Raw genomic sequence first — 26,155 nt, 5'->3', positions numbered from 1 at the left:
CTTTCACTGTCTTTCATCAAATAAACATTTAACATGACTGCAATGCAAAAACAACCAATGCTCTGCATATGTGCCTCTATAATGTCAGTTCTCAACCTCATTGTGGCCGTAAAGTTCGGCAAGAGCTGAAGTCGGAGTCGATTTATCAATGAGGCACATTGGAGTGGCCAAAGAGCTGCATGCAGCTCCCGGGCTGCTATTTACTGGCCACTGTCCCAGCTCTGCAATCATGCACAACTTTTTATAGTGGTATGACTTCCAACCAGCTGCCCACCAGGATGAATGGCCACTGCCAAACTGTGGCCAAGAAAAAAGTAGACCACCCTGTGGCACAACATGCAACTGAACACAACATATTTGATTTCAACAGTTGCTTCACTACCCGAGCCATCTGGATCCTTTCCTCCACCACCAGCTTTTCTGAACTGAACTTTGCAGATGGAAGTTATCCTTAAAACACATTCTCAGTTCTCGTAATTATCTCAGCCTCAACCTATGGTAACATACTGTCCCCACACCCCTCAGTTAAAAGTTTCCAACCCCCTCAGTGCTGTTGCCTCCATCCCATTCTCGTGTTCCATCCTGTCTATTTGCCACCCTCTTCGAACGCACCCGCCAATCTTTACCTGCCACTATACTTCACTCCTTTTTTCCCCACCTACGTGCCCCAAGCCCTCCTGATACCGCGTCTTTTGACATTCTAGTCCCTGCACACTCCACCAGACAGCATTGCACACCAGTGTCCCATCCCCTTTCCTGCCTTTCAGATTGGTTCTTGCATTCCACATGATAGTTGCATTCCAATCTGAGATGCTGGAGTTAGCAGTCATGTGTGCATGATGTGGTCTTACTTGTGCGTATGAATGGTGTGTGTTTCTGTTTTGCTGATGAAGGCTGTAGCCAAAAGCTTTATTTAAGTGTCTTTTATTTGTGCCTATCTGTAACTTAACATGTCTTCTTTACAGTAATTAGCAATTTGTCTTTTCCTACATTGTTGATATTCCTGCCTGGAATTTCCATTGTGTAAATTTTTAAAATACTTAATGTTTCAAAGTATGTTAATTATATTAATATTATTCAAAATAAAATCAAACAATGGAAAATCCAGGATGGAATGTAACAATATTATGAAAAACAAAGTCATTACTCACTACATAGCGGAGATGCTGAGCCACAGATAGGCATAACAAAAAGACTGTAATAAATAAAGCTTTTGGCCAGTAACGCCAAAAGCTCTATTTGTAACAGTCTTTTCGTTTTGCCTATCTGTGACTCAGCATCTCTGCTGTATGGTGAATAGCAACTTTCCTTTTCATAATGTTGTTATTCCAAATAAATTATCATTGTTCAAAAACTGCAGTTAAACAACTGTTTATGCCTAATATACTTCAACCGAGAGGAAAGGAAAGTTAGTATTTTGGTACACTTCCCCCCTCCTCCCTTCTGCACCAGGTATACTTACACCTTCCTCCCCCCCCCCCCCCCCTCGCCCCTTTTTCCGCACCATTCACCAGTAATTTTGCAGGAGTTTCTTGACACCATCTTTCTCTTAACACCTGGAATTCTCAGGTTTATTATTATTATCACGACCACACTGGTTTCCTACCCACTCCACGTTTAAAAATGTCTGAAAATTGGTGCAGAAAGGCCATCACGCAATGACATTGCTGCTCAGTCAGGCCAGATCCTATTGGCATTTCAATAGTAGCTTCCTCCCCAGCATTGCCTACAGTTATAGCAGAGCATGATTCTTCACTGGTGAGATTACACTGTTCTTCTTGTACTGCTTTGGCTGTTACAACACACAAACCTTTAGGAATGAGTTGTGGATGCTCATGGCAATTAGTGACCCAAAGCCCTCCTTGTCCATTTACAATGCTTATGATTATCTCTGTGAGCCTGAGTAACCTTATGAAATTGGTGAAAGCTCCTCTGTTTAACTGAGCATCTCAAATGATGACTTTTCTTAACTCGTCTCGTTGATGACGGCAAGATAACGAAGTCTTGAATGACAAACAACTACCCAACATGTTCTTTGTTACGTATGCTTGTTTGAATAGAGCTTCATCAGTCTGGAACTCTGCTCTTCCAGTCTATGACTGCTTGTAATGCGTACAAGAAGTCTTATCCGAGAATCACATAATGGCTACATTTTGGTAAAATGACAAATTCAAAGTTCTGTTTTATGTCATTGATAGTTATTCTTGCAACTAATGTTCCTTTGGCTGAATGTACTTCCTATTTGTGACCTTCATCGCCGTTATTTTCGTATCACAGAAGATAGCCTTCTTTAGCTGGTGACGATAAGCATTCAAGATTACACAAAAAGGTGTAATTGACTCCAACATTGCCTGGACAGGTTGGCTGTCAGTGAGATATCCCATCATCTTGGTAACTGTCACCCATGGAGGATTTCTATCTTGCTGGCCTCACCTACATAGATGGTTGTCATACGTAGTTTTCCAGATGTTGGCAACTAAGCAAGTAGCTGGTACTTCTGTACAGTGATGGGGAACATCTCTGGCATGTTGGCAGATGACCTCATCCAGGGTTTATGCTGATGAGCTCCATCCCATAGGTTGACTATAATCATCAGCAGTTGACTGGTGTGAGTTGACATCTTGTTGTGTAATGGTCATCAAACAGTCCTCTTCTTTCTCTGCAGTAGCATACAATGTGTCCACAGCGTCCGTGGTGGAAACGTGCTGGGCATGTTGTCTTCCATCCTCCAAATGTCTGTTGTTCAGCAGAAAAATGTTCCTTTTGGAGCATGAAAAAGACAAATATGCTCCTCTTTATTAAAAGGCTCTGACTGGAAAGTGGGGGTACCAGCTGTCTCATTCTACATTTCTCAGCACATTTAAAAATTTTCATAAAAATATTGGCATGTGAACATGTAGGGTCAGTTTTTAACATGCAACTGACCTCACACTCTGCAAGCTGCCCTAACTGCGACTCGTTCACACCCTCTAGTCCTTCGCTGTTAGTCTCTCATGCCCATTTACACACAACTGGCCATTCTTGCTTACTCATTCAGCCTAACTCATTGTCATTATCTCGTTGTGGGTTTCCAACTATCACTGTTTCCTGTCTCAGAGCCACAGTTGCCTTTTCTTGTCCTACTCTTAATACTGTCTCCTCTCATTGTCACTGTCTTTCTCTTGTTCTCTCTTACTACTACCATCTCATTCATTCCTTCCCACTTCTCTTCTCACTGTCCCTCTGTCTCTCCCCTCTTTGTTGCCACTGTCATTTGTCATAGACTCTGTCCGCCATTATCACTGGCTCTCGCCAACTTTCACTTTCTTCTTCTCTTTAATCCTCTACCACTATCAAAATCTCCCTTCACTCCTTTCCTAGCACTGTTCTCTCACTATCTATGATGATCTCTTCTTTTCCCTGCCACAGCAGGGTATGTCACTCATGCAGGGGGGGGGGGGGGGGGGGGGGGGGAAGAAGACGATTGATGGTTCAGTAAAATTTTGTTAATTATGTGAAACTGAAATAATGCAAAGCTAATTTTACTCCTCAGGTTAGATTTTACGTGCATCAAAATTTTGCTTGTGATTCAGCACTACAATGTGGGCTTCCCAGAACCTTTCTGATGATAACGGAGATACTTTACATCATATTTCTCTGTGCTGTATCACTTTATAAACTACATTTTTGCCTCGCAGTGCACTTTCTATGCATGGTTTTGGAACTTTGAACCTCTGTATCTCAGAAATGGATTAAGATGGCTAGAAAATTTTCAAGGTTGTTTGAGACCAGAATCTTAGGGATATATTGTAAAAGTTACAGCCATTTGCTGTGCATAGCCCTCTTGGCATCATGACTAGGGTTTGGTCCACTGCTGCTGTCAGTGAAAAAATGATGAAAAGCACTTTTTTGTGTTTTGCTCAGTAACTGCCCATGAATTCCCACAAATGCATAATTGATTTATTCATTCATAGGTATACCGCTCAGTTTAAATAAGTCATGGGTTTATCACAGGTATACTTGCCTTAATCAATTTATTTAATATTTATGTTCATATTTTACATGTGTGAGTTGGATAACTTTGAATCTCTGTACCTGGGAAAGGGATAAAGATATCAAGAAAATTTTCAAGGTTGTTCGAGACCGGGATCTTAAGAATATATCATAAAAATTACAGCCATTTGCTGTCCATGGCCGTCTTGGAATCTTCGACTAGGTTTTGGTTCTCTGGTGATGGAAAAAATATAGTAAAAAAAAGAAAAAAACATTTTTTGGGTTTTCTGAGGAACTGCCATGAACTAATGGTGTCACCTTAATCCCATCAAGCCCACTGTAGACCATGTCAGATGCAAAAAGAACCAACAAATTTGTTCCTTATGCCTAAGCAGGAGGAAGTGTGTAATATTCATACTTCGACCCTGTACTGTGGGATAGTGACACTGGCATGATCATTCTGTTGGGTATACAAATGGTCTCTAGCCAAAGAACTATCCAAAACTTTCGACACTACCTTTTTATCACCAATAGTACCGGGGGCATGAGAGCAGAGAGCTGTCACTTACACTGTGAAAAGATATTTCAAGGACCTTTCAGAATTGATAACAAATAAGTCCTGTTGATCAGGTTCAAACTGGTGATCCACAGCAAGCTGGCAAGTGACACTGCCCACTACACCAGACTGTGTGCACTAAATCTCTGGCAATGTGACTATGCTAAAGTTGACCATACAGGAAGCATTCTTGCACAATTGACTTACTGCAATGATATTTTATGATAGGGGAAATAAGTATGATACTACTTAGAGATTAAGTATCTTGCACCAACTGCATGAATAAGGCTTTTGTGGACATTTATCAATTGTATTGTGACTCCTCGTTTGCAGATTATTTCTTACGGCATGAGGTGGACGATATGATCTCTATTCAGTTATGTATATTGTAGTGTTTGTATTGATGAATCAGTTGTCCCTGGAGCCATCTTTCTTTGGCACTTGACACTGCCAGCGTGAAGTGTACAGTAAGTAATATAGCAAAAACTAGCAAACTTTTGGATGTGGACAGTGGCAAAAAGCAGCAGAGTTCCATTGTAATGTCATCACCCTACATTATGCATGGTTTATACTATCTTATGCTGTCTTGTGGCTTATATGTTTGTCAGTCATTATTAAGATAAGTTCCTGAGTTCCATTATCAGATTTTGGCTAGTTTGGTAGGACTGTAGCAGCAATATACTCACTAGGAGGATTGAGACCTCTCTGGTTACCATTGTGTACATTTTATGTTGTTTTCCTGATGAAAGCTTCTGCAACAATGTCACAGCTGATAGCTTTTTACTCTAATCCAAGTGAGAGGACATTTTTGATGACTGGGTGGTGTGTAATGTCCTTAGGTTAGTTAGGTTTAAGTAGTTCTAAGTTCTAGGGGACTGATGACCATAGATGTCCCATAGTGCTCAGAGCCATTTGAACCATTTGAGAGTACATTCTGTTTCCCCTCAGCCCCCTCCTCCCCCTCCCCCCCTCTGCTCTCTGCTCCTATACCCACCCTATCTCGTCCCCCTATCTCTTGATGTTCTCCACTGATTTTCCATGTTGTTGTATTATAGGTCCTGCCCTGGCAGGGGATGGTGCTTGTCATGTCTGGGGCATTCAATAAGACCCCTCCTTGTGTCCCGAGTGATTCCAAATGGCAGGCGCCTCAGGAAACTCAGCCTTCATTAACTGGGCATGGGTTTGTCAAACTTGAGTTTCATGAGCTGGTTAGTGGAAGCTCAGACCATGCTTCAGCAACCACCATGTAGTGTGATGGTGTACAGTTATGTGTCACAAGGAATAGTGATCTTGGCTTAACTCCCCACGTTGGGAAGTTGGTACAAAACTCTTTCAAAATACCTTCAACCTCCTGCTATATGCTGATGTAGTGGGTGGATGTTGAGGTGAAACATTTGCTAACAGGCAACCTTTGGGGAACCTACCATACCTCAGTTTTATGAGGCCGCCCCAGGTAAATCGGACTCTGTCTGGGTGGACTCTTTATTGTCCCAGATGCTTGTGGAATCCCTGTAAAGGATACATTCAGTTCAAATTCCTGAAGCTGTCTGGATTGATCTAAGGTAAGTATTAAGATTCAAACTCCAAGGAGACCTCCCACAACTAGTCCACCTGAGACATCTGCCAATATCAGAAGAAACACTATTAGTAATTGATCACATCTTTTGCTAGATAATCTTTTCATTGCTATTACTTGAAAATTTGCCCTTCTACAGAAATAAAGATTTAGGGGGACTTACAGAGTCTTCAATCTATTAATAGACTGCATACGTTTACACTCCTGGTTGAGGCAATGAAATGTATCCAAGTAAATCAGTTATCAAAGGCCGAATTATTTGGGAACTACCAATGGCGAGCTGCAGACTGCGAAGTTATTGTATTGTAACCCCCTGTCGCCAAAGTTAAGCATTTTTTGAAAAGGGTAAATCATGAGTTCGAGAAGGCACAATCTTTTATTTTTATGTTCAGTTTACCAAAGTTGTCTGAGTACACTGCAGCAGTTTTATTGGCCTTAAAGGTATGTCCTACATACCTAACCCTATGCACTGCTTTAAGTGTTAATTCCCTGGTCACACTGCTGTGCTTTGCAAAGGTCTGACCACATGTCAAAGATGCAGTTCGATGTCCATGAATCACAGACTCGATGCAGTGCCCTATGCGTTTGTGTTGTTGCTTCCTAAACTGTACATTTTGCAGCAGAGAATGTCTGATATTCCAAGAATAGAAGGAAATCCAGGCAATGAAGATTACACAATTCATTATGGCCAACAGCCTGTTACTTTTGTGAAATCACATTTGTTCAGAGCATTGTGAAAGCCTGTACCAAAGACAAGTGTTGGCAATAAAACATTAACAGCTGAGTAAAGCCCAACAACTTGCAGATGTAAATATAGCTGCAAACCTGTGCCACTGATGTAACAAGTTTGCCTACCCTCATAGTGGACAGTCAACTAGTAAAGTGATTCTGTTAAAACAGCGTAAACACGGTCCCCAAAACACAACAGACCAAAAAGATCGGTTCCAAAATGTCAGGCCAAGTGGATAAGATGATGACCTTAATGAAGGTATGCACGCATTGCCTGGGCAGGTTACCAGCAAATCCCTTGGTTGACTCCCTTCCACTGAAAACTCTCCACTGCAGGCAGGAGGTAATACAGAAAGAAACCTTCCTGTTAATATGAGTGTCATACTATTGTGGGTTCAGCTCACAAGTGGAAGAACTGAAACTCCTAGTGCAGGGAAGATCCCTGTTCTTGTGTTTGTTTTGAACTTACAGATGCGTTCCTAGTGCCTATGTGCAGCTTACACTGCATAGCAAACATGACCTGATTGGGGAAAGGGCAAAAGGAGCTTGACTCAAGAAAATGGAAAAATGTATAGAATTTTACAGTAAGAATCATTAAACTATGGCAGTTCACTCTAGAGTAACTGTTTTTAATTAAATAATGTTAATTTTTTTACCATTCCCTACTCTGTGTTTTCTAAGTAATGCTTATATTGTTTAAGAACTATGCTTTAACTAAGTTTTTAAATATTGGGATTTTAGTTGCCTGTTTAATCTCCTTGGGTAGTACAATTTTAATCCAGTTAGAAAGTGCTTTTTTTGTGGTTTTTGTTTGTTTACTCTTGGTAAGTCTAAGTTTAGTCTGGCTTTTGTTCCATGACATGAGTCTGCTGTTCATGAGATAGTTGCTGATACTCATCTTGACATGCATCACAGATAGATAGACATGTGCACGTGATGCTGTTAGAATCCCCAATTGTTTAAACACGATATAGCGGAGAAGCTGACTTGCAGATAGGCACAACAAAAGGACTGTTGAAAAGTGAGCTTTCGCCCAACAGCCAGAGACGGTGGCCGTGTGTGTGTGTGTGTGTGTGTGTGTGTGTGTGTGTGTGTGTGTTGTGCTGTGCTGTCTATTTTCAACAAAGGATTTGTTGGCCAAAAGCTCACTTTCCTACAGTCTTTCTGTTGTGCCTGTTTGTGACTCAGCATCTCTGCTATAAGGTGAGTAGCTATTGTATTTTTTATAATATTGTTACATTCCATCCTGGATTTTTCATTATTAGAATTCTTTGGATTTTAGATGTCATTTTACCTTGCCGACTGCACTTTTGTATCAAACACATTTTCAAGTATCAACAAATTTTAATTGTTATTCTGAAGTATGATCATTCTAACAGATTTTTAATCTAGATACTCCAGTTGTTAATTGTGCTTCACGTGTATTTTCTTAAGGCTGTGAAATATTTTTAACCACTCTTCTTACATTTTGTTTCAGAGCTTCTATCCAATCAATTTTCTCCGTAATGTGGGATTGCAGCAAGTGAATACACCATACGTGTTTCTTGCCGACATTGATTTCTTACCAATGTTTGGTCTTTATCAGTATTTGAAGAAATCTATTCAGCTTTTGAATTTAGAATCGTCGAAGAAGGTGACTATGTAACAAATATATGCAAATGATATCTCATTTTTAATTAACCAGTCCTAATGATTGTCTTTCCAATGCAGGCTTTGGTTGTGCCAGCCTTTGAAACACAGCGTTACCGCATATCATTTCCAAAGAGTAAGGCAGAATTGTTGAACATGTTGGATATGGGTACTCTTTTTACATTCAGATATCATGTTTGGACAAAAGGCCATGCACCTACCAACTATGCTCGATGGAGAACAGCAACAACACCATATAAAGTAAGATGTTATTTCCATTTGTGTTCAACTTCCATTTTGTCAATAGCAGTTAAGAAATAAAAGTCTTGACTTTATGTAGGGATATAATGCTCTAGAAAAAATGTGACTCTGAACGAAACAAATGGAACGGAATGAATGAATGAATGAATGAATGAATGAATGAATTAGTAAAAAAGGCTGTAGGAAAACCAGAAAGAGAAAAATGTGATAAAAATGCTGTAGAATTACCTGAAAATCAGAAAAAAAGATTAGAACAGATCTTAAATGAAATGGCCTTCATATTATTTGAAAGTCTGCAGAAGGAGTGAAATGAAAACTGTTAGAAAAGATATACTAATAATTGTGAGAAAACTGAAAAAAAAAAGAACACCAAAATACAGAGCTGCAAACAATCTAGATAAACAGGGGATACATGAGAGTTAAAATTGGGGAAAAAGTTCCAAAATATAGTTATCAGAGTAAAAGTCAGTGAGTAAATAACAGTGAGAGTATTGCAGAACCCTTTAACAAACTAAACTGCAGTAAACTAGGGGTACAGATATGAGAAAAAAATTCTGCATATATGTATCAAGAAGAAACTTTAGTTTTTACCAGCTTGTTGAATGTGGATTTCTTGGATGTGGAATCTTATGGAGACAGATGGAGTAAGGAAGATGCAATCATTTGTTTAACACTTTGATAATTGTAGGCATGTGAACATGCACTTCTGCCCTGTCACTCTGTCCTCTATATGTATTTCAGCATGTCACTACCCTTTCTGCCAGGTACTCTAACTTACTAACATCTGCTGCCTAGCAAACTTCGGTGTGCCCCAGATGTGTTTAGACATGCTGTCCCTCAGATACTTGTGTGATATTGGCAAGTTAATGCGCAGAGCCCTATTTCAACACTGAGCATGGAGTATCTGTTCAATGTTTGGCCTGCTCAGTTGGAGTCTCTAAGTGTATTTGCTGCTGTGGTATTTTATTGCTGTTTTCATCTTCATTTATAGTTAAAGGCCATTGACTAAGATTTGTTTTTGAGAGGCAAGCTGTTGGGGTTGTATACAGGAAGAAATCTTGGAGAATTTCTCTAGAACTGACAGGAGAGTGAGTTGTCCAATGCAGCGGCAGTGACAGCTATTTGAAAGAATTGTAAAGTAGAATTTGAAGCACCTGAAAGTGAGTCCAAAATGATTGCGAAAAGGCTTGGTTTAGCATCATGTTTGACTGGATGTATATGTATTTGATGATTTCGCTTCACATGTGCGTGGATTAGGGTAAGAGTCAACCATTTGGCCATTTTTTCTGATATTTGTACAGTAGATCTGATGAAATCTGCAGAAAATGAAAGCAGTAGATTTGATTTATACATTAAGGCAAATTTGCCAGAATCAGTGAATTATTGATTGTTTAAGTGGAATTAAACAGGCTTTGAAGAACTTTATTACTTCTTTGCTATTTGTCTGTGTATGGTTGTGTGTGAAACAGCTATTGATTACTGACTGTTGGTCCAGGAAAACCCCCTTGAACACTGCAGTTTTCAGCAAAATTATATTCAGAGGTTGTTTTTTGTTACTTTCAAGGATGCTTCACTTTAGTGAAAGCTGTGCCAGTAGCAAAAGAAAACATGTTATTCAAAATTAGTAAATTAGTTGATAAAGTATGTAAATGGAAGGTGGAGGGGGAAGAAAGTAAAGTAAAGGGAAGAAACTGTTAAATTCAGCTGCATCAGAACTATATGCAGAATCAACGGTTATGAGTGAAAATGTGTGCTGGACTGGGGCTCAAACCTGGGATTTCCTGCTTATTAGACAGATGCATTAACCACTGTGCCATCTGGACTCAGTGTTTATTGCAATTGTGCAGACTATCTTGGCAGCCTCCCGGCTGACCCGCACTCCCACTGATCACCAACTACCCACAGTCCCCGTCCGTGTCCTCCATGCTCGCTACTTTGAGATCTCCACAGCAATCGAACGTAATTGTGCATCCGCACAGAAGTTGGTGGATTCATATCCCATCGAGCCAAAACAGTTACATAAATTGGTGATATGTATTCTTTTAGTCATGAATTTTATTTACAAATTCCTCCCCCTCATTGTGGTAGTGCTTAAGGGACATCAAGGCCACACACATTTTTCAGGTTTGTGAAAATTGGGTATTTTGATATCCAATGTGCACAAAACTTATGACCTTATTGTCTCCGAGAGAGATGTCTATGAAATCTGAGGCCCATCTTCAGACATTTTTGAAACTATGAACTGATGTCTCACACCCACAAATTCATCAACATTTTGCACGAGCAGATCAGTCATATCTGAATGTCTTCCTCAACAACTATCATCATGTAAATCTGTGTGACCAGCCTTGAATTTTCTCCCTCACAGCATCATCACTCATAACTACGTGATTGATGACAAATCTATATGGCTTTGACTTCTTCTGCTTGCAGGAGGTGCATCCCAGAACATATCTCAAACCTGACTCTAAACAAAGTTACACAGTACATTTAAATCACTTGCTGCTTACACTTTGACGAGTGTAACAGAGTGCTGACTGATGCTACATGACAGTCAAAGTCTCCTTTTATAACTATGCAAGTGTGATGAAGCCACAAATGCTTGTTTATTTTTATTAGTTAATCTGTGGTTAATACATGAGTAGCCTCTGGTATCCTGGTCTGGTGAATTTGAAGGCCAGTCACAAGGCATGGAATTTGATGACAGCCACTAGACTGTGCTACTACATCTGCAGGCATTGGTGTCACTGCTGCAAGTGTTGCTGTGACGACACACTTGCCTTGCTGCCGTATCAGAGCTCACAGCTGCCCTTAAAGCCAGCAGCACGGTAGGTGGACAGTCAGTCACAATTTCTCTGTGCTATTGTAATGATCTTGCTACACATCACTGTCTTGGTTCTAAATCTGCAACATCTTAGGATTTTGATTTCATTTCACTTGCTGGACTTTTTCTGCTTTGCCATCTCCGTTGTTTGTCTTTCTATGATTTTTGTCCACCTGTTTACTCTCAGGCAATTCACTGTGATGCCACCAATCTTGCTCAACTTGTGTAGCAACAGCAGCAGCTACAGGTTCAGGGTGCCCACCCCCCCCCCCCCCTCCCTCCCCAGACAGAGCTGCCCATCCCCATTTCTGCTGTTTAATGACACCAAATAGCATTGGGACACATATATGCAGTGGCTGAAACAGCACTTTTCAGCTTTATGGGTTTCTGATGATGCTGTAGTGGGAAGTTGGGACGTGGATGGAAACTGTCAGGATGCGCCCTACTAAAACTCGTCCAAGCTTCCCAAGTGATTTATTATTTCCAGTTGCAGTGCCCCCATTCCTCTTGGTCTGCATTACCAGGTCACGCAGTGCTGAGGACACCATTTCCCTGTCTGTGAAATGTCTTGGAGGGGAATGGCTGCCTCAGTAACCTGTCCAACGCTTTGCGGTGTGTCGGCCTTGTATGGCCACAGAGTTGTGATGGTGTCAGGATGCGCCAGCAATCGACTCTGCGGTCTCTGTCTCTGTTGCCTCACCACCGCTCGCAGGGAGCTGCAATGAGTCCCGCAGAAGCTTCCTCGCCGGTGTGGCTAAGATTGCAGCGACGTCAAGTGCCAGCGAGCTGGCATCCAGATCTGTGGCCCTTCACCTCGGGATGCCTCTGCCATGTGTTGAGACCCAACAAGACTGCCCACAGGAGTGAGCTGTGACATGGTCTGCCACTGGCTGGCTGCCGACCCTGTGTTGGTCTCAGAGCGTCAAACCAGTGACCTGCTGTGGACTGGAATGCTGGCACCCCATCTGCTGCTGCGTATAGCTGGTGGTGTTACACGCTCTGCAATCCAGGAGAGTTGTCACACTTGAATGCCTTATTAGTGAACCGGTGCCTATTTATACGCAGCTAATGCGCCGCTCCGAGTCCCGTACTCATAACTCCTGTGTTGGGCTAGTGGGTCTGTTCTGCCCGTAACTTGCGCCATGCACACTGTTGCGTTTACTCTTTTCAGCAGGTCTATGGCCCTGTGGCCTCCATTCTACTTCACAACAGCTAGTAGCATAACTTACTGTCAACAGGCCTGCACCTGGCTGTAACTTCTGTTCTCTGAAATATTGCACTGAAGCTAACCTTTTCACATCTTAAACGGTGGCGCCGCTACAATGTTCTCCAATGGCCGCCCTTCCTTTCTGGAGCTTCCCTGAAAACGATTTTCATACAGTTGGCTCCACTTTCAAATCCGTTGAACTGACCGTTGAGGAGACATGTTCCTTGTTTTTGAAGTATTATTTTACAGTTCCAATATGAACGGGTGACGGATTGCGAAGCACTGAGTGGCTGTTGTGATTTCACTTGTATGAACCAGGATTCATATACTAAATCTTTGATTCGAGATGTGGTGGTCCAGGTTGCTCATGAGTAGGAAGTACACACGCCAGCTCACCATTTGGACAATCCTTCCTTGAGTGATATTTTGAAAATGAAGCACTTGTTCAAGATTGCACAGACAGCAGATGGTCATCTCATGGCTCCATCCCAGATAATGATCCAGCCTCCACTTCAGGGACAGAATTATCGTAAGTAATTTCCTTGATGTAAGAGGCATCCTGATTAATTGATTTCAGATGGGTCTGTGGCCCATCGCACTCTATAGGTGTCAGCAGCAGGGCCTCCTGTCGTGTCCTGACTGCTTCACAGCACACTGTCCAAATCGCTGGGTATGCACTGTGCCCATTATGGGAAAGATGGGGATCTCTGGACTGTCTGTCGAAAACCATTAGGACAGTTGGGCCCCTACTCCCCACATGCATCAGTGCATGAACTTCTGGCAGTTGTTTCCCAGAGCGATCTTTCCACTATTAAGTTGTTTCTCATTTCAGGATTGCAGACCAGAATGTCAGATTTCCGGTGGACAAAGGCAGCTGCTGTTTACCTGATAAACATCCAGGCACAAGTACGTCTGGTTGTCCCTGCTTTGGCCCCATCCTCTCATACATTGGTTGCCTCTCTGACGTCAGTTCTCGATAGCTGCTGCACATATGAAGGTCACACAGCTGATAGTTCTGTTTGTTGTAAATAGTCATTTTGGTTTGAATGCCTTCTTGCTGATAGGATTTTCCATCATTTATTATAAGGTTCAGGTCATCTCACACAGTTCTTTTCTAGGAGCTAGACAACCTGTGTGCTGCCTTTGCGCCCTTGTTCGCACCTGGCCTGGAGAGTGCCACAAATTTCCAGGCTTGTATCTCATTGTGTTTGGATGCAGTACTCTGTTTCTGCCAGGCATGTCCTATTTTCTATTCCTATCTTCTTATGGATGGCCTTTGGTGAAGAACTCAATCACCGCCACGAAGCTGGCGCCATTGAACCTGTTGAAAATGGGTGCTTGACCCAATGGTTATCTCCAGCTATCTGAGGATTTTAAATTAATGATTAGGGCCCGGGCACCAGTTGAAACCTACCCCTTTCCACATCAAGAGGCTCTCCTCATGAAGCATATTGGAGCTATATTTTTATAAGATAGACTTTCCAACATTTATTTGCAGATCCCATTGGATGAGGAATCACAATACATTGTGGTTGTCAATGCTACCTTTGTCTTATACAGATATAACTGCTTGGCCTTTGGGATCTCTTCCACTCCAGCGGTCCTCCAAAATACCTGGAACAGCAAACCATGTGCATCCCTGCATGTACCAACAATCTCGATGATGTGTCACAGGCATTAGGATGCCCTGTGCAACCTTTTTACCTTCTTTACTGCATTGTGTGATGCAAGGCTCAAATACCACTTACACAAAAGCCAGTTTTTTTCAGGATCAAGTGGAATACCTTGGCTACTACCTGAATAAAGAAGTGAAACAGCCTACTGATCACAATGTTTCTGCCACTGACTATTTATTCCTTCCCGAACACTAACAGGAGCTACGGGTATTTTTGGTAAAGATAAATTATTGTTCTAAATTCCTTCCACAAGTGTCCCACATTATGCTTCCACTCAACCAGTTGGAGAAAAAGGGAATTTCAGGGTTGGCTGCCTGTGAGCACGCTTTCATGCAGTTGAAGTATCGTCTGCTCTCAGTGCCATGTTGTGTGCCCCTTTCTCCCTCACATCCCCTATTTTATCCTGGGGACCCAACCTGGTGTTTGACAAACAGGAAATCTGTTGCTGCATTGATGTGGAATGGCAGCACACCTTGGACAAGTTTCCCATTACAGCTGCAACATCTCTGGCATCACATGCTCTGACTGCCTTACAGCATGTCATGCACTACATATTTTTCAAAGTCTGCCATTCCTGAACTCCGGACCTGGGCTCTTTCACCATTTGTAAGTCATTTCCAACATTCTCATGCTTGATTTGGAGGCAGATACTCACTGTGTTGTCATCCTGTCTACCCTGCATCTTCAAGTTTTGCAGTTCCTCCATCATGGGCGTAGGCGTAAGTCACAGTTGAAAGCCTGTGCAAGGCAACCAGCCTACTGGCCAGGACTTAACTGTGATTTGGAGGCCATGGTGCACAGCTGTTCTGTTTGGTCCTGGAACCAGACTTCTCTTCTCCAGTCTTTCTCACTCCTTGCCCCATCTCCCATCGCCCCTAGAATAGCATTCACTTGGACTTTGCTGGGCTCTATGTGGCTGTTGTCATGAATGCTTATTGTGACTACCCATATACGGTCAGCATAGTGACCAATTGCACATACACCACTTTCAGTACATCCATCCAGACTTTTGCCATTTAAGGACTTCCGTCACCATCGTGTTGGCTAATGGGCCCTAATTCCTGGTGATGCTTCCAAACAGTTCTGCACCTGCAGTGGCATCAAGCACCTGTTTAGTTTGCTGTTTCACCTGTTCTTCAGTGACAGAGCAGAGCGTATGATGCAAATGTTTAAACAGAAAATGGTAAGAGCAGTGGAAACGTCCACCACTGTGAATGCACTCACTGTGTTTGTGAGCATCTGCAGGACCATCCCTGTCCATGACTGTAGCCCAGTGGATTTCCTCCATAGGTGGCAGCCACTTAGTCTCTTCCATCCCTGGCCCCACAGCCCAAGGAGCCCTGGATCCAGCATGCCGGGTGGTACCTGCAAAGCTCAGCTGTATGGACATGTTCATATGGGGTGAAACCCTCATCATGGATGTCGGCCATGTGGTTGCCACCCACGGGTGGCACTTCAGAACTGGCTTGGAGAATTGGATACCAGTGAGCTCCATCCCCACCTACCAGCTACACCACTGTCAGTGGCACAGATGCACCTGGAATGCCCATCCTTGCTGATCCTCCACCTACACCTGTACATTTTGCTTGTGGTTCCCATGAATGTGAACACAGAAGTGGAGGTCTTGGCGCAGCCTCCAATCTCTTGGTCTTCATCACCCACATATTCATTGTTGATGCCACCATGCCCCAGCATATTGCCATATGCCCCGGTTTCTTCCTGCCAACTGTGGGCTTCTGGGCCAGGACTCTACTCATACCACCAGTTTGCCATTGCAGGTATTGTCTGGGATGCTTCTAACCATATGCAGCCATCTTTGGGGGGTAGGGGTACCTGTTATTCCAGCCAACAAGTGTGAAGGCCCACCAGAAGGTATGGAATTCAATGACAGTTACTGGATTATGCTGCCCTTTAAAGCCAGCGGCTATGCAGACAGCCATGATTTTTCTGCGATATTATATTGGTCTTGCTACACATTGTTGTCTTGGACCTGAATTTGCTGCATCTTAGGTTTTCAATGTTGGTTTTCTTGCTAGACTTCTTTATTCTGCTGTGCCATCTCCATTGCCTTCTTCTTCTTCTTGTCCATCTTTTTTTTCTTAGGTGACTTGTTGTGATGCCCTCTGCCAATTGGCCTGATTCTACTGGTTCTCGAGTTGTTCCCCGACTTTTCAGATTCTGGTCTCTATGTAGCCTTTGTAAATTACCCATTTTTCCTTGTCACTTATATCTATTTTTCTGAGCATTTCAAACATTGTGTACAATTTTACACAGTCACATGATTTTTCTAGGTTGTTAGATTCTATGAATGTGTTTTGATTTTTCTTAAGTCTTGTTTCGATTATCTAACACAACATTGGAGTTACCTCTCTGTTGCCTTTAGGTTTCTTAAAGTCAAAACTGATCATCATCTAACAGATCTTCAAGTTTCTTTTCCATTCTTCTGTACATTTTTGTTTGTTAGAAACTTGTACGTGTAAGATGCTAATATGATTGCGCAATAGTTTTCACATTTATGTGCCTTGGTCATCTTCAGAAATGTGTGTGATATCTTTCTCAAAGTCTGGTGATATATCTCTAGACTCATAGATTCTGCTGACCATCCTGAATAGTCATTTGATTGCCACTTCCCTCAATGAATTTGGAAATTTCAGTGGAATGTCTATGCCTTCTGCCTTATTTGATCACAATAATTTTAGAAGTTTATGTTGTGTTATCTATGCTTTCTGCCTTATTGACCACAAGACATCTAAGGTTCTCTTAAACTCTGATGAATACTGAATCCCCTTTGTCTTCCATATCAACCTCAATTCTCTAGTTTCTTGTATCATATCACCAGACAGTTCCTCCCCCTTTTAATAGACCTCAGTGTACTCTTTCTATCCATCCACTCTTGTAGTAGTAATGACGCAAGTCATGCGGAATACAAAAGAGAAATGAGAAAAGAATCAATCATGATCTGCCACATCGGCTTACAGAAAGGCCAGAAAAATCTAAATGGATACACTTCTGCAGCATCACAGTATCAGACCAGAGAGTGAACCATTGGGAAGATGCAACTTGATGGGCCTGATAGGTGGAACATTGGCAGACCTCCCACTCTATTTGAGAATAGCAGTACAGAGAAGTGGATAAGGCATTAGCCACAAATGCAACAGGGAGCTTAACACTGTTGGCCTATTTACGGGATAGGACTGCGCTGATACTGTCGGAAGTCTCATCACTTGCTACTACTAGAGGTAGGCGTATGTTGTCAAAACAGTGCCAACTTAAGGCAATCGTTTAAATCATTGAGAGGTTGTTGACAGCAAGGTGACCATTTGAAATATGCACCTTTGTGTTGTAGCTGATTCGGTGGGTAAGAGAGTTCTGCTGTGTTTGAAGTGAATTGGCCATAGTAATAGACATGACACAGAAATACTTGTAAGTGTTTTATATTCTTGAGAGCTGCATTTTATCCAATACTTGAGAGCTGCATTTTATCAATTGCTGCAGCATGATCTATCTTTAGTTCCAGACCATTTGCTCACAGTTTAAACGCTACTTGGATCAAGGAAGGTTGCATGAAAGAAGATTTGTGTAGTTAGCATTCCATTCTATGCAACAAAAACTCATGGTTGTGAAAGTGTGACCAAAATATTGTTGAAGTGCATGGCACAGTTGGGTTTATCTTCTAATAATGAATCCATAAAATGCTGAAACTGGCATGGGCTGAAGAGATTCTGTAAGAGACCCAATAATAATGGTACAGGCCCCATGGTATATTTAGTACTAAATAATCTTGTGATGCTGCATCCAAGGGGATTTGAAAATACGCCATACAAGGACAGTTTTGCTGCATAAAGTGCCATGACCTGATTTTTGCAAAGAGGGTCAGTAGAGGATAAGTCTCATCTTTATATTGTATATTTATTGTTACTTTAAAATTACCACAAAGTCTCAAGGCACCATTGGGTTTGCGTTCTTTTACCAGGTGGCCCATTGACTATAAGGAATAGATTTTAACATGGTTTCATGAGTGAGTTTGTCCAACTCTGTCTAGAGGGCTTCCTTTAGGACAAAGGGCAACGAATGAGCTTTGGTAAAGAAAGAAAAGGACCCTTTCCTTATGTACGTCGATTGGCTTAATAAGGATAGAAAGAGTGCAAGAGTAACCGCTCAGGGCGATTCCCAGTGGACACTTCTCAATACATTTCCTGGGCTGTATTCTGAGAAGTCATTTCGTCTGTAAATTGGTTACTCACTTGCGTCACAAGGTGGGACATATTTGTAAGTGAACTGCTAGAACATTCCTCTTGCAAAACGTCTTCTTGACATATTGTATCCCTCTTACCACTGGCACAGTTGTTCACAGAGTCATACAGACCGTTGATTAGGTGAGGACCCTGTCCAGAGTGGTGTGACATCCTACCCCAGGTGGTACAAGAGGTGAGTACTGTGATATCTTCTTCCACTGGAAACAAGTCCTGGGCTGTGGAAACAAGTCCTGGGCTGTTGCAAGCTTTTTTATAGGCTTAAGCTGTTTGCGTTACTTCTACGAGAGAAGGGTCTGATATCCTCAATATGATATTTTGTTTATCACTTTAGATTCGAGTGTGAGCTGTCCCAGGGTAAAGAGTCTGTGTATCCTTGCCCATTCAAATATGTGAAATTGCAATTTAGACTCAATCCTTGTGCTGTTCTTGTAGTGAAGAAAATATTGTAGACAGCTCAGGGCTCAGGGCCCATGGGGTTTGTTAATGGGTGCATTTTCTGAATTTAGTGATACCATTTGGGATTTCCAGGTAAGAACATTGCCTTTTGTCTTCCACAGTCAAAAATTTGACATACTGGAAAATTTAACTGCATTCAGCAGCAATAAGCATCCCACTCTTCAAATTGTTTATTAAATGGTGTGAAAGCCGTAAACATGATTGGCACAGGAGATTTTCCTGCAATATTCGTTAATATTTGCAGTGCCTGTAAAGTAGCTGCTGTTAACTCCTGACAATCTTTTGTAGTTTGTGTTAGAATATGTTTTAAATGTTCAATGATTGAAAACTTGCACTCTCACCTAAATACAAAAATGTTCAAGCCCTGATTTGCACGCATCACAGGTCCTGAGCTGTTGCTTATTTTGTAGAGGGTTGTCTACACATCTAACAACTGTGGTTTATTTGCGACAAGAGATGCATACATGATGCTCCTCAGAAACAGTGCATGCTGTATTAAGTCTGAATTTCAAAGCAAAGTCCAGTCCATTCTGCATCAAAAGTTCCACCTATGACAAATAGTCATAAACACCTTAGCCAACCGATAGTACATTTGTTGCACATTCCACAGATTGCATCACAACTGACTCAGACTGGCATATACTCTGGATTCTGGCTTGGTCTTACCAGAGATCTCTGTTGATGACAAGCATCCTGTGGGTAATAGAGCCACAGGATTCAATGGCAATGTTGCACCAGGTATTCAGCTTCCATAGTGACATTGGATGGCACCACTGCAGTATGATGCCCACTATTCTTATTTGTGTAATCAGTGCTGTCCTCCTACGTGATGAATTACTCCAGAAAATTGTGCCATGAGGCATTAAAAGTTGTAATATGCAAAGAATGTTTATATATTGGTTAATTTGTTTCAAAAACTTCGTTATATGTAGATCCAAAGTTGCTTAACGTAGTTGTTTGTGAAGCTGATATAAGTTTCAGCTTGTTAAAATTTCTTCTATGATGTGTACACAAATAAATTTAGAGCATTCTAACCTATTCACTGACTCCTATTCACATGCTACATTAGTTTTTGGTGTCATTCTTTTATTGTACAGAAATTAATGTTGTGTGTTTTTACAAAATTAAGGGAGTATCAGTTTGGAGAAAACTACTTATTAACTCTTTGGAAAAGCACTGATGCTATTTATTCTATAATTGTCTTACATAACAGGATTAATTGTAACACTCATACCCTAATATCATCTGAAAAATGTAGCAACTATGCAGGATGCTTGGACAGTCATTCATTTATTATGAATGCGAGTTGATTGAAAATTGAATGCTGTAAGACTCTGTTTGTGGTTTCTACCCAGTCATTGCATCCCCTATGAGAAAAAAATAGATCACTGCTTTTTACATTCTTCTTGGCAAACATGATTTGCATGTGACACTGCTAATTCCGTAGAAATAAGACATTCTGAATTATATATTCGTGCCATGTCTGGGACATGAAAACAGCCAGTCTCTCTCTCTCTCTCTCTCTCTCTCTCTCTCTCTCTCTCTCTCTCTCTCTCTCTCTGTGTGTGTGTGTGTGTGTGTGTGTGTGTGTGTGTGTGTGTGTGTGTGTGTGTGTGTGTGTGCGCGCGCATACATAATCATTTTAATAATTGTTATTCCTTTGATTGTAGGTGCAGTGGGAGCCAGACTTTGAACCCTATATAGTTGTTCGTAAAGATATACCTGAGTATGATACCAGGTTTGTGGGATTTGGATGGAACAAAGTATCCCATATAATGGAACTTGAAGCACAAGGATTTGAATTTGTAGTACTTCCAAACGCATTCATTGTTCATATGCCACATGCACCAAGCTTTGACATAGCTAAGTTCAGAAGTTCGTCTCAATACAGAAAGTGAGTACCACTAGAAATTCATGAGACTTACAGACCAAAAGTAATTGGAACACTCTAATTTTGTTATTGAATTTTTTTATATTTTGTATACATTGTTAAAAGTATGAACTTTCATCATAACTGTGTAATGTGCAGCATTTTTGTTATGCTCAAAATTGCTACTATTACTGAATGGGATTTCCTTCAGTAACCGGTACACAAATGTTGCACTCAACCCGCAACACTAAGCATTACATAGCTATATTAAAAGTTAAAAATGTATGCACATCAAAAAATGTTTTGCATTACCTCGGTTCCGAGTGTTTCGGAACCTGTACAGAAAATTGGAATAGAAATCAACATAAACGTCATTTGCGCCCTTTTTATTGCTCATGAAAGTCACACATTGCATGTTGTACCACCATACAGTGAGACCTTCAGAGGTGGTGATGCCGATTGCTGTACACACCAGTACCTCTAATACCCAGTGGCACGTCATCTTACATTGATGCATGCCTGTATTCATCGTAGCATACTATCCACAAGTTCATCAAGGCACTGTTGGTTCAGATTGTTCCACTCCTCAACGGCAATTTGGCGTAGATCCCTCAGATTGGTTGGGGAGTTACGTCGTCCATAAACAGCCCTTTTGAATCTAGCCCAGGCATGTTCGACAGGGTTCATGTCTGGAGAACATGCTGGCCACCCTAGTCTATCGATGTCAGCATCCTGAAGGAAGTCATTCACAAGATGTGCATGATGAGGCATGAACCGTCACCCATGAAGACAAATGGCCGATATGGTTGCACTATCGGTAGGAGGATGGCATTCTCATATCGTACAGCTCTTACGCGCCTTCCATGACCACCAGCAGTGTAAATTGGACCCACATAATACCACCCCAAAACAGCAGGGAACCTCTCCACCTTGCTGCACTTGCTGGACAGTGTGTTTAAGACATTCAGCTTGACCGGGTTGCCTCCAAACACGACTCGGTTTATTATCTGGTTGAAGGCATATATGACACTCACCAGTGAAGAGAAAGTGATGCCAACTCTGAGTGGTCAATTCGGCATGTTGTCAGGTCCATCTGTACCACACTGCATGGTGGCGTGGTTGCAAAGATGTATCTCGTCATATACATCGGGAGTGAAGTTGCACATCATGTAGCCTAATGCACGCAATTTGAGTCATAACACGACATCCTGTGTGGCTGCACGAAAAGCATTATTCAAAATGGTGGTGGTGCTGTCAGGGTTCCTCTGAGCCATAATCCGTAGTTAGCTGTCATCAACTGCAGTAGTAGCTCTTGGACGGCCTGAGCGAGGCATGTCATTGACATTTCCTGTCTCTGTATTTCCTCCATGTCTGAACAACATCACTTCGATTCACTTAGAGACACCTGGACACCCCTTTTTGAGAGCCCTTCCTGGCACAGAGTAACAATCCAGACACGATCAAACCACGGTATTGACTGTCTAGGCATGATTGAACTACAGACAACACCGTGTACCTCCTTCTTGGTGGAATGACTGGAACTGATTGGCTGTCAGACCCCATCCATCTAATAGGTGCTGCTTGTGTATGGTTGTTTACATCTTTGGGCAGGTTTAGTGACATCTCTGAACAGTCAAAGGGACTGTGTCTGCTATACAATATCGACAGTCAGTGTCTATCTGCACAGTTCTGGGAACTGGGGTGATGAAAAACTTTTTTTGATGTGTGTATTATTCCTCAGAGAACAGCTATACACAGAAGTCACAAATATCAAACAAACTGACAATGTCAACTAGCTGAAACAAACTGACAACGTCAACTAGCTGAAACCAACTGACAACGTCGAGTAGCTGAAACAAACTGACAACGTCGAGTAGCTGAAACAAACTGACAACGTCAAATAGCTGAAACAAACTGGCAATGTCAAATAGTTGATCTGTCTTCAGTGGAGACTGCTAGGGACAAGGCATGTGGTTATTTATTTATTCTTTCTTCAGGGCCTGCAGCATAATATGTGTCTGATAATGACATGATTATTAGAGTAGACATACTAAATAGCTGCTTATAATAAGGAATCTTTATTTAACACTGTCTGTTTTGACTTTATCATCATTTCCAAGTACCTGCAACTACAATTTTGGTCGGTCTGTGTCATTCATATTAAAGTAGCTGTCTTGTACTCATGTCTAGATTGATAAGACATTCATATTATGTCGTTAGTGGACTGTTTTGTAAATGTCACTGCTTTAATAAGGTCGTAAATGATGTCAAGATGTTGAAAATAAAATGTTAATTACGACGTGACAGCAGTTTGACAGTTCCACTCTTACGATGCTATATGTTTGCAAAGATTGTGCCGATGAACAGCAATATTATTTTATGAACTAAAATTTGCTATGAATGTCCTTGGTTATTGCATATATTACTTTCGATGTATCCATTTTCGTGTTCTAAAAGTTCAGTAGAGTTTTTAAGGTAAGACCTGTGTCTAAATTAAGAGCCCAAGCAAAGACACATAAACCAACGGTTCCGATTCGGCGCATAATTAATTGCATAAATCGGCCATCATATTTGATAACCAAAAAACTAAACACACTAATAACAAAACTTCATACTTTCAACAAAAAGTACACAATGAAAAATTTGCATACTCTGGCGAGAGATATAAAAGACATACAGATACCATCTACTGGTAAATTTATTTCATTTGATCCCACTAATTTATTCACCAATGTGCCAGTACAGGAAACTATCCAAATAATAAAATATAGTGTGTAACAATAATAAAATATCTATGGCTGGAACACTTGAAATTATAAATCTTTTGCAAATAGCATTATCACAAAACTATTTTGAATTTAACAACAAAATTTATACCCAATGAGATGGAGTAGCTATGGGTAACAGTATAGCAGGCACATTAGCCGATATTTTCCTAAATTCTCTGGAAGAGAAATTCTGTAACTCCGATTGGCCTACTCTCAATCAAATTGTGTACTACAATATATCTAAAAACAAAGTTGATGTGATTTACCAAAAAAAGCGCTGGCAGGTTGATAGATACACAAACAAACACAAACATACACACAAAATTCAAGCTTTCGCAACCAACTGTTGCTTCTTCAGGAAAGAGGGAAGGAGAGGGAAAGACGAAAGGATGTGGGTTTTAAGGGAGAGGGTAAGGAGTCATTCCAATCTCGGGAGTGGAAAGACTTACCTTAAGGGGAAAAAAGGACAGGTATTCACTCACACACACACACATATCCATCCGCACATACACAGACACTAGCAGACTTCTCTGTGTCTGAGGAGGTTAGGAGCAGCAGGGTGACATGCATTAGAGCAGGGACTGAGTTGATGTTGGCAAGGTGGGAGCATCATAATGTCTTGGATGGTTGGTGCAAGCTCTGGCAGATATTTATTTATACATGTGCAGCATGACTGCTTGTAATTTCAGGTTGGTCCTGATGGTGGAGGTGACTTTAAGAGAGTTCCATTGGGGAATTCCATGGAGATAACACAAAATACAAATACATATTGTGAAAAATATATTTTGCAATGTTTTTTCAGTGTGGATAAATTACTGGACTAAATGTTTAAAATCAAAAAATAGAGTAAAGTTCCACCACTGCAAAGAGTATGTTTCAGGGCTCACAATATTATTCGAAAATTACATGGACCTATAGGTTCGGCAGAGCAGCAATAATGCATTTGGAATGTTGGAATTGCTTCAGAGATGACTGCTTTTGTCCATTATAGTTCTGTATACAAATGAGTATATTGAGAGTGTCAGAGCTTCATTTCAGCATAAGGAACACATGTTGTTGTTGTTGTTGTTGTTGTTGTTGTTGTTGTTGTGGTCTTCAGTCCCGAGACTGGTTTGATGCAGCTCTCCATGCTACTCTATCCTGTGCAAGCTTCTTCATCTCCCAGTACCTACTGCAACCTACATCCTTCTGAATCTGCTTAGTGTATTCATCTCTTGGCCTCCCTCTATGATTTTTACTCTCCACACTGCCCTCCAATACTAAATTGGTGATCCCTTGATGCCTCAGAACATGTCCTACCAACCGATCCCTTCTTCTGGTCAAGTCGTGCCACAAACTTCTCTTCTCCACAGTCCTATTCAATACTTCCTCATTAGTTATGTGATCTACCCATCTAATCTTCAGCATTCTTCTGTAGCACCACATTTCGAAAGCTTCTATTCTCTTCTTGTCCAAACTATTTATCGTCCATGTTTCACTTCCATACATGGCTACACTCCATACAAATACTTTCAGAAATGACTTCCTGACACTTAAATCTATACTCGATGTTAACAAATTTCTCTTCTTCAGAAACGCTTTCCTTGCCATTGCCAGTCTACATTTTATATCCTTTCTACTTCGACCATCATCAGTTATTTTGCTCCCCAAATAGCAAAACTCCTTTACTACTTTAAGTGTCTCATTTCCTAATCTAATTCCCTCAGCATCACCCGACTTAATTCTACTACATTCCATTATCCTCGTTTTGCTTTTGTTGATGTTCATCTTATATCCTCCTTTCAAGACACTATCCATTCCATTCAACTGCTCTTCCAAGTCCTTTGCCGTCTCTGACAGAATTACAATGTCATCGGCGAACCTCAAAGTTTTTACTTCGTCTCCATGGATTTTAATACCTACTCCGAATTTTTCTTTTGTTTCCTTTACTGCTTGCGCAATATACAGATTGAATAACATAGGGGAGAGGCTACAACCCTGTCTCACTCCCTTCCCAACCACTACTTCCCTTTCATGCCCCTCGACTCTAATAACTGCCATTTGGTTTCTGTACAAATTGTAAATAGCCTTTCGCTCCCGGTATTTTACCCCTGCCACCTTAAGAATTTGAAAGAGAGTATTCCAGTCAACATTGTTAAAAGCTTTCTCTAAGTCTACAAATGCTAGAAACGTAGGTTTGCCTTTCCTTAATCTTTCTTCTAAGATAAGTCGTAAGGTCAGTATTACCTCACGTGTTCCAGTATTTATACGGAATCCAAACTGATCTTCCCCGAGGTCGGCTTCTACTAGTTTTTCCATTCGTCTGTAAAGAATTCGTGTTAGTATTTTGCAGCTATGGCATATTAAACAGATTGTTCGGTAATTTTCACATCTGT

The 26,155-nt window shown here is 41.3% G+C and overlaps 1 protein-coding gene across 2 annotated transcripts in view; it reads left to right on the top strand.

Moving 5' to 3' along the window:
• The window catches only part of LOC126281529 (xylosyl- and glucuronyltransferase LARGE2s-like), a 134,109-nt gene that overhangs the window by 76,032 nt on the left and 31,922 nt on the right, over nt 1-26,155 (top strand). For both annotated transcript variants that reach the window (XM_049980575.1, XM_049980574.1), the window contains 3 exons: nt 8,311-8,466; nt 8,544-8,723; nt 20,813-21,036. In XM_049980575.1, coding sequence (XP_049836532.1) covers nt 8,311-8,466; nt 8,544-8,723; nt 20,813-21,036 — 560 coding nt within the window. The remainder of the gene's footprint in view (nt 1-8,310; nt 8,467-8,543; nt 8,724-20,812; nt 21,037-26,155) is intronic.

Source organism: Schistocerca gregaria, chromosome 7 (genome assembly GCF_023897955.1).
Source record: "Schistocerca gregaria isolate iqSchGreg1 chromosome 7, iqSchGreg1.2, whole genome shotgun sequence".
In the NCBI taxonomy this organism is placed as follows: Eukaryota; Metazoa; Arthropoda; class Insecta; order Orthoptera; family Acrididae; genus Schistocerca; species Schistocerca gregaria.
Note: the sequence above shows the minus strand (reverse complement) of the source record. Positions and strands in the feature narration are given on the sequence as shown.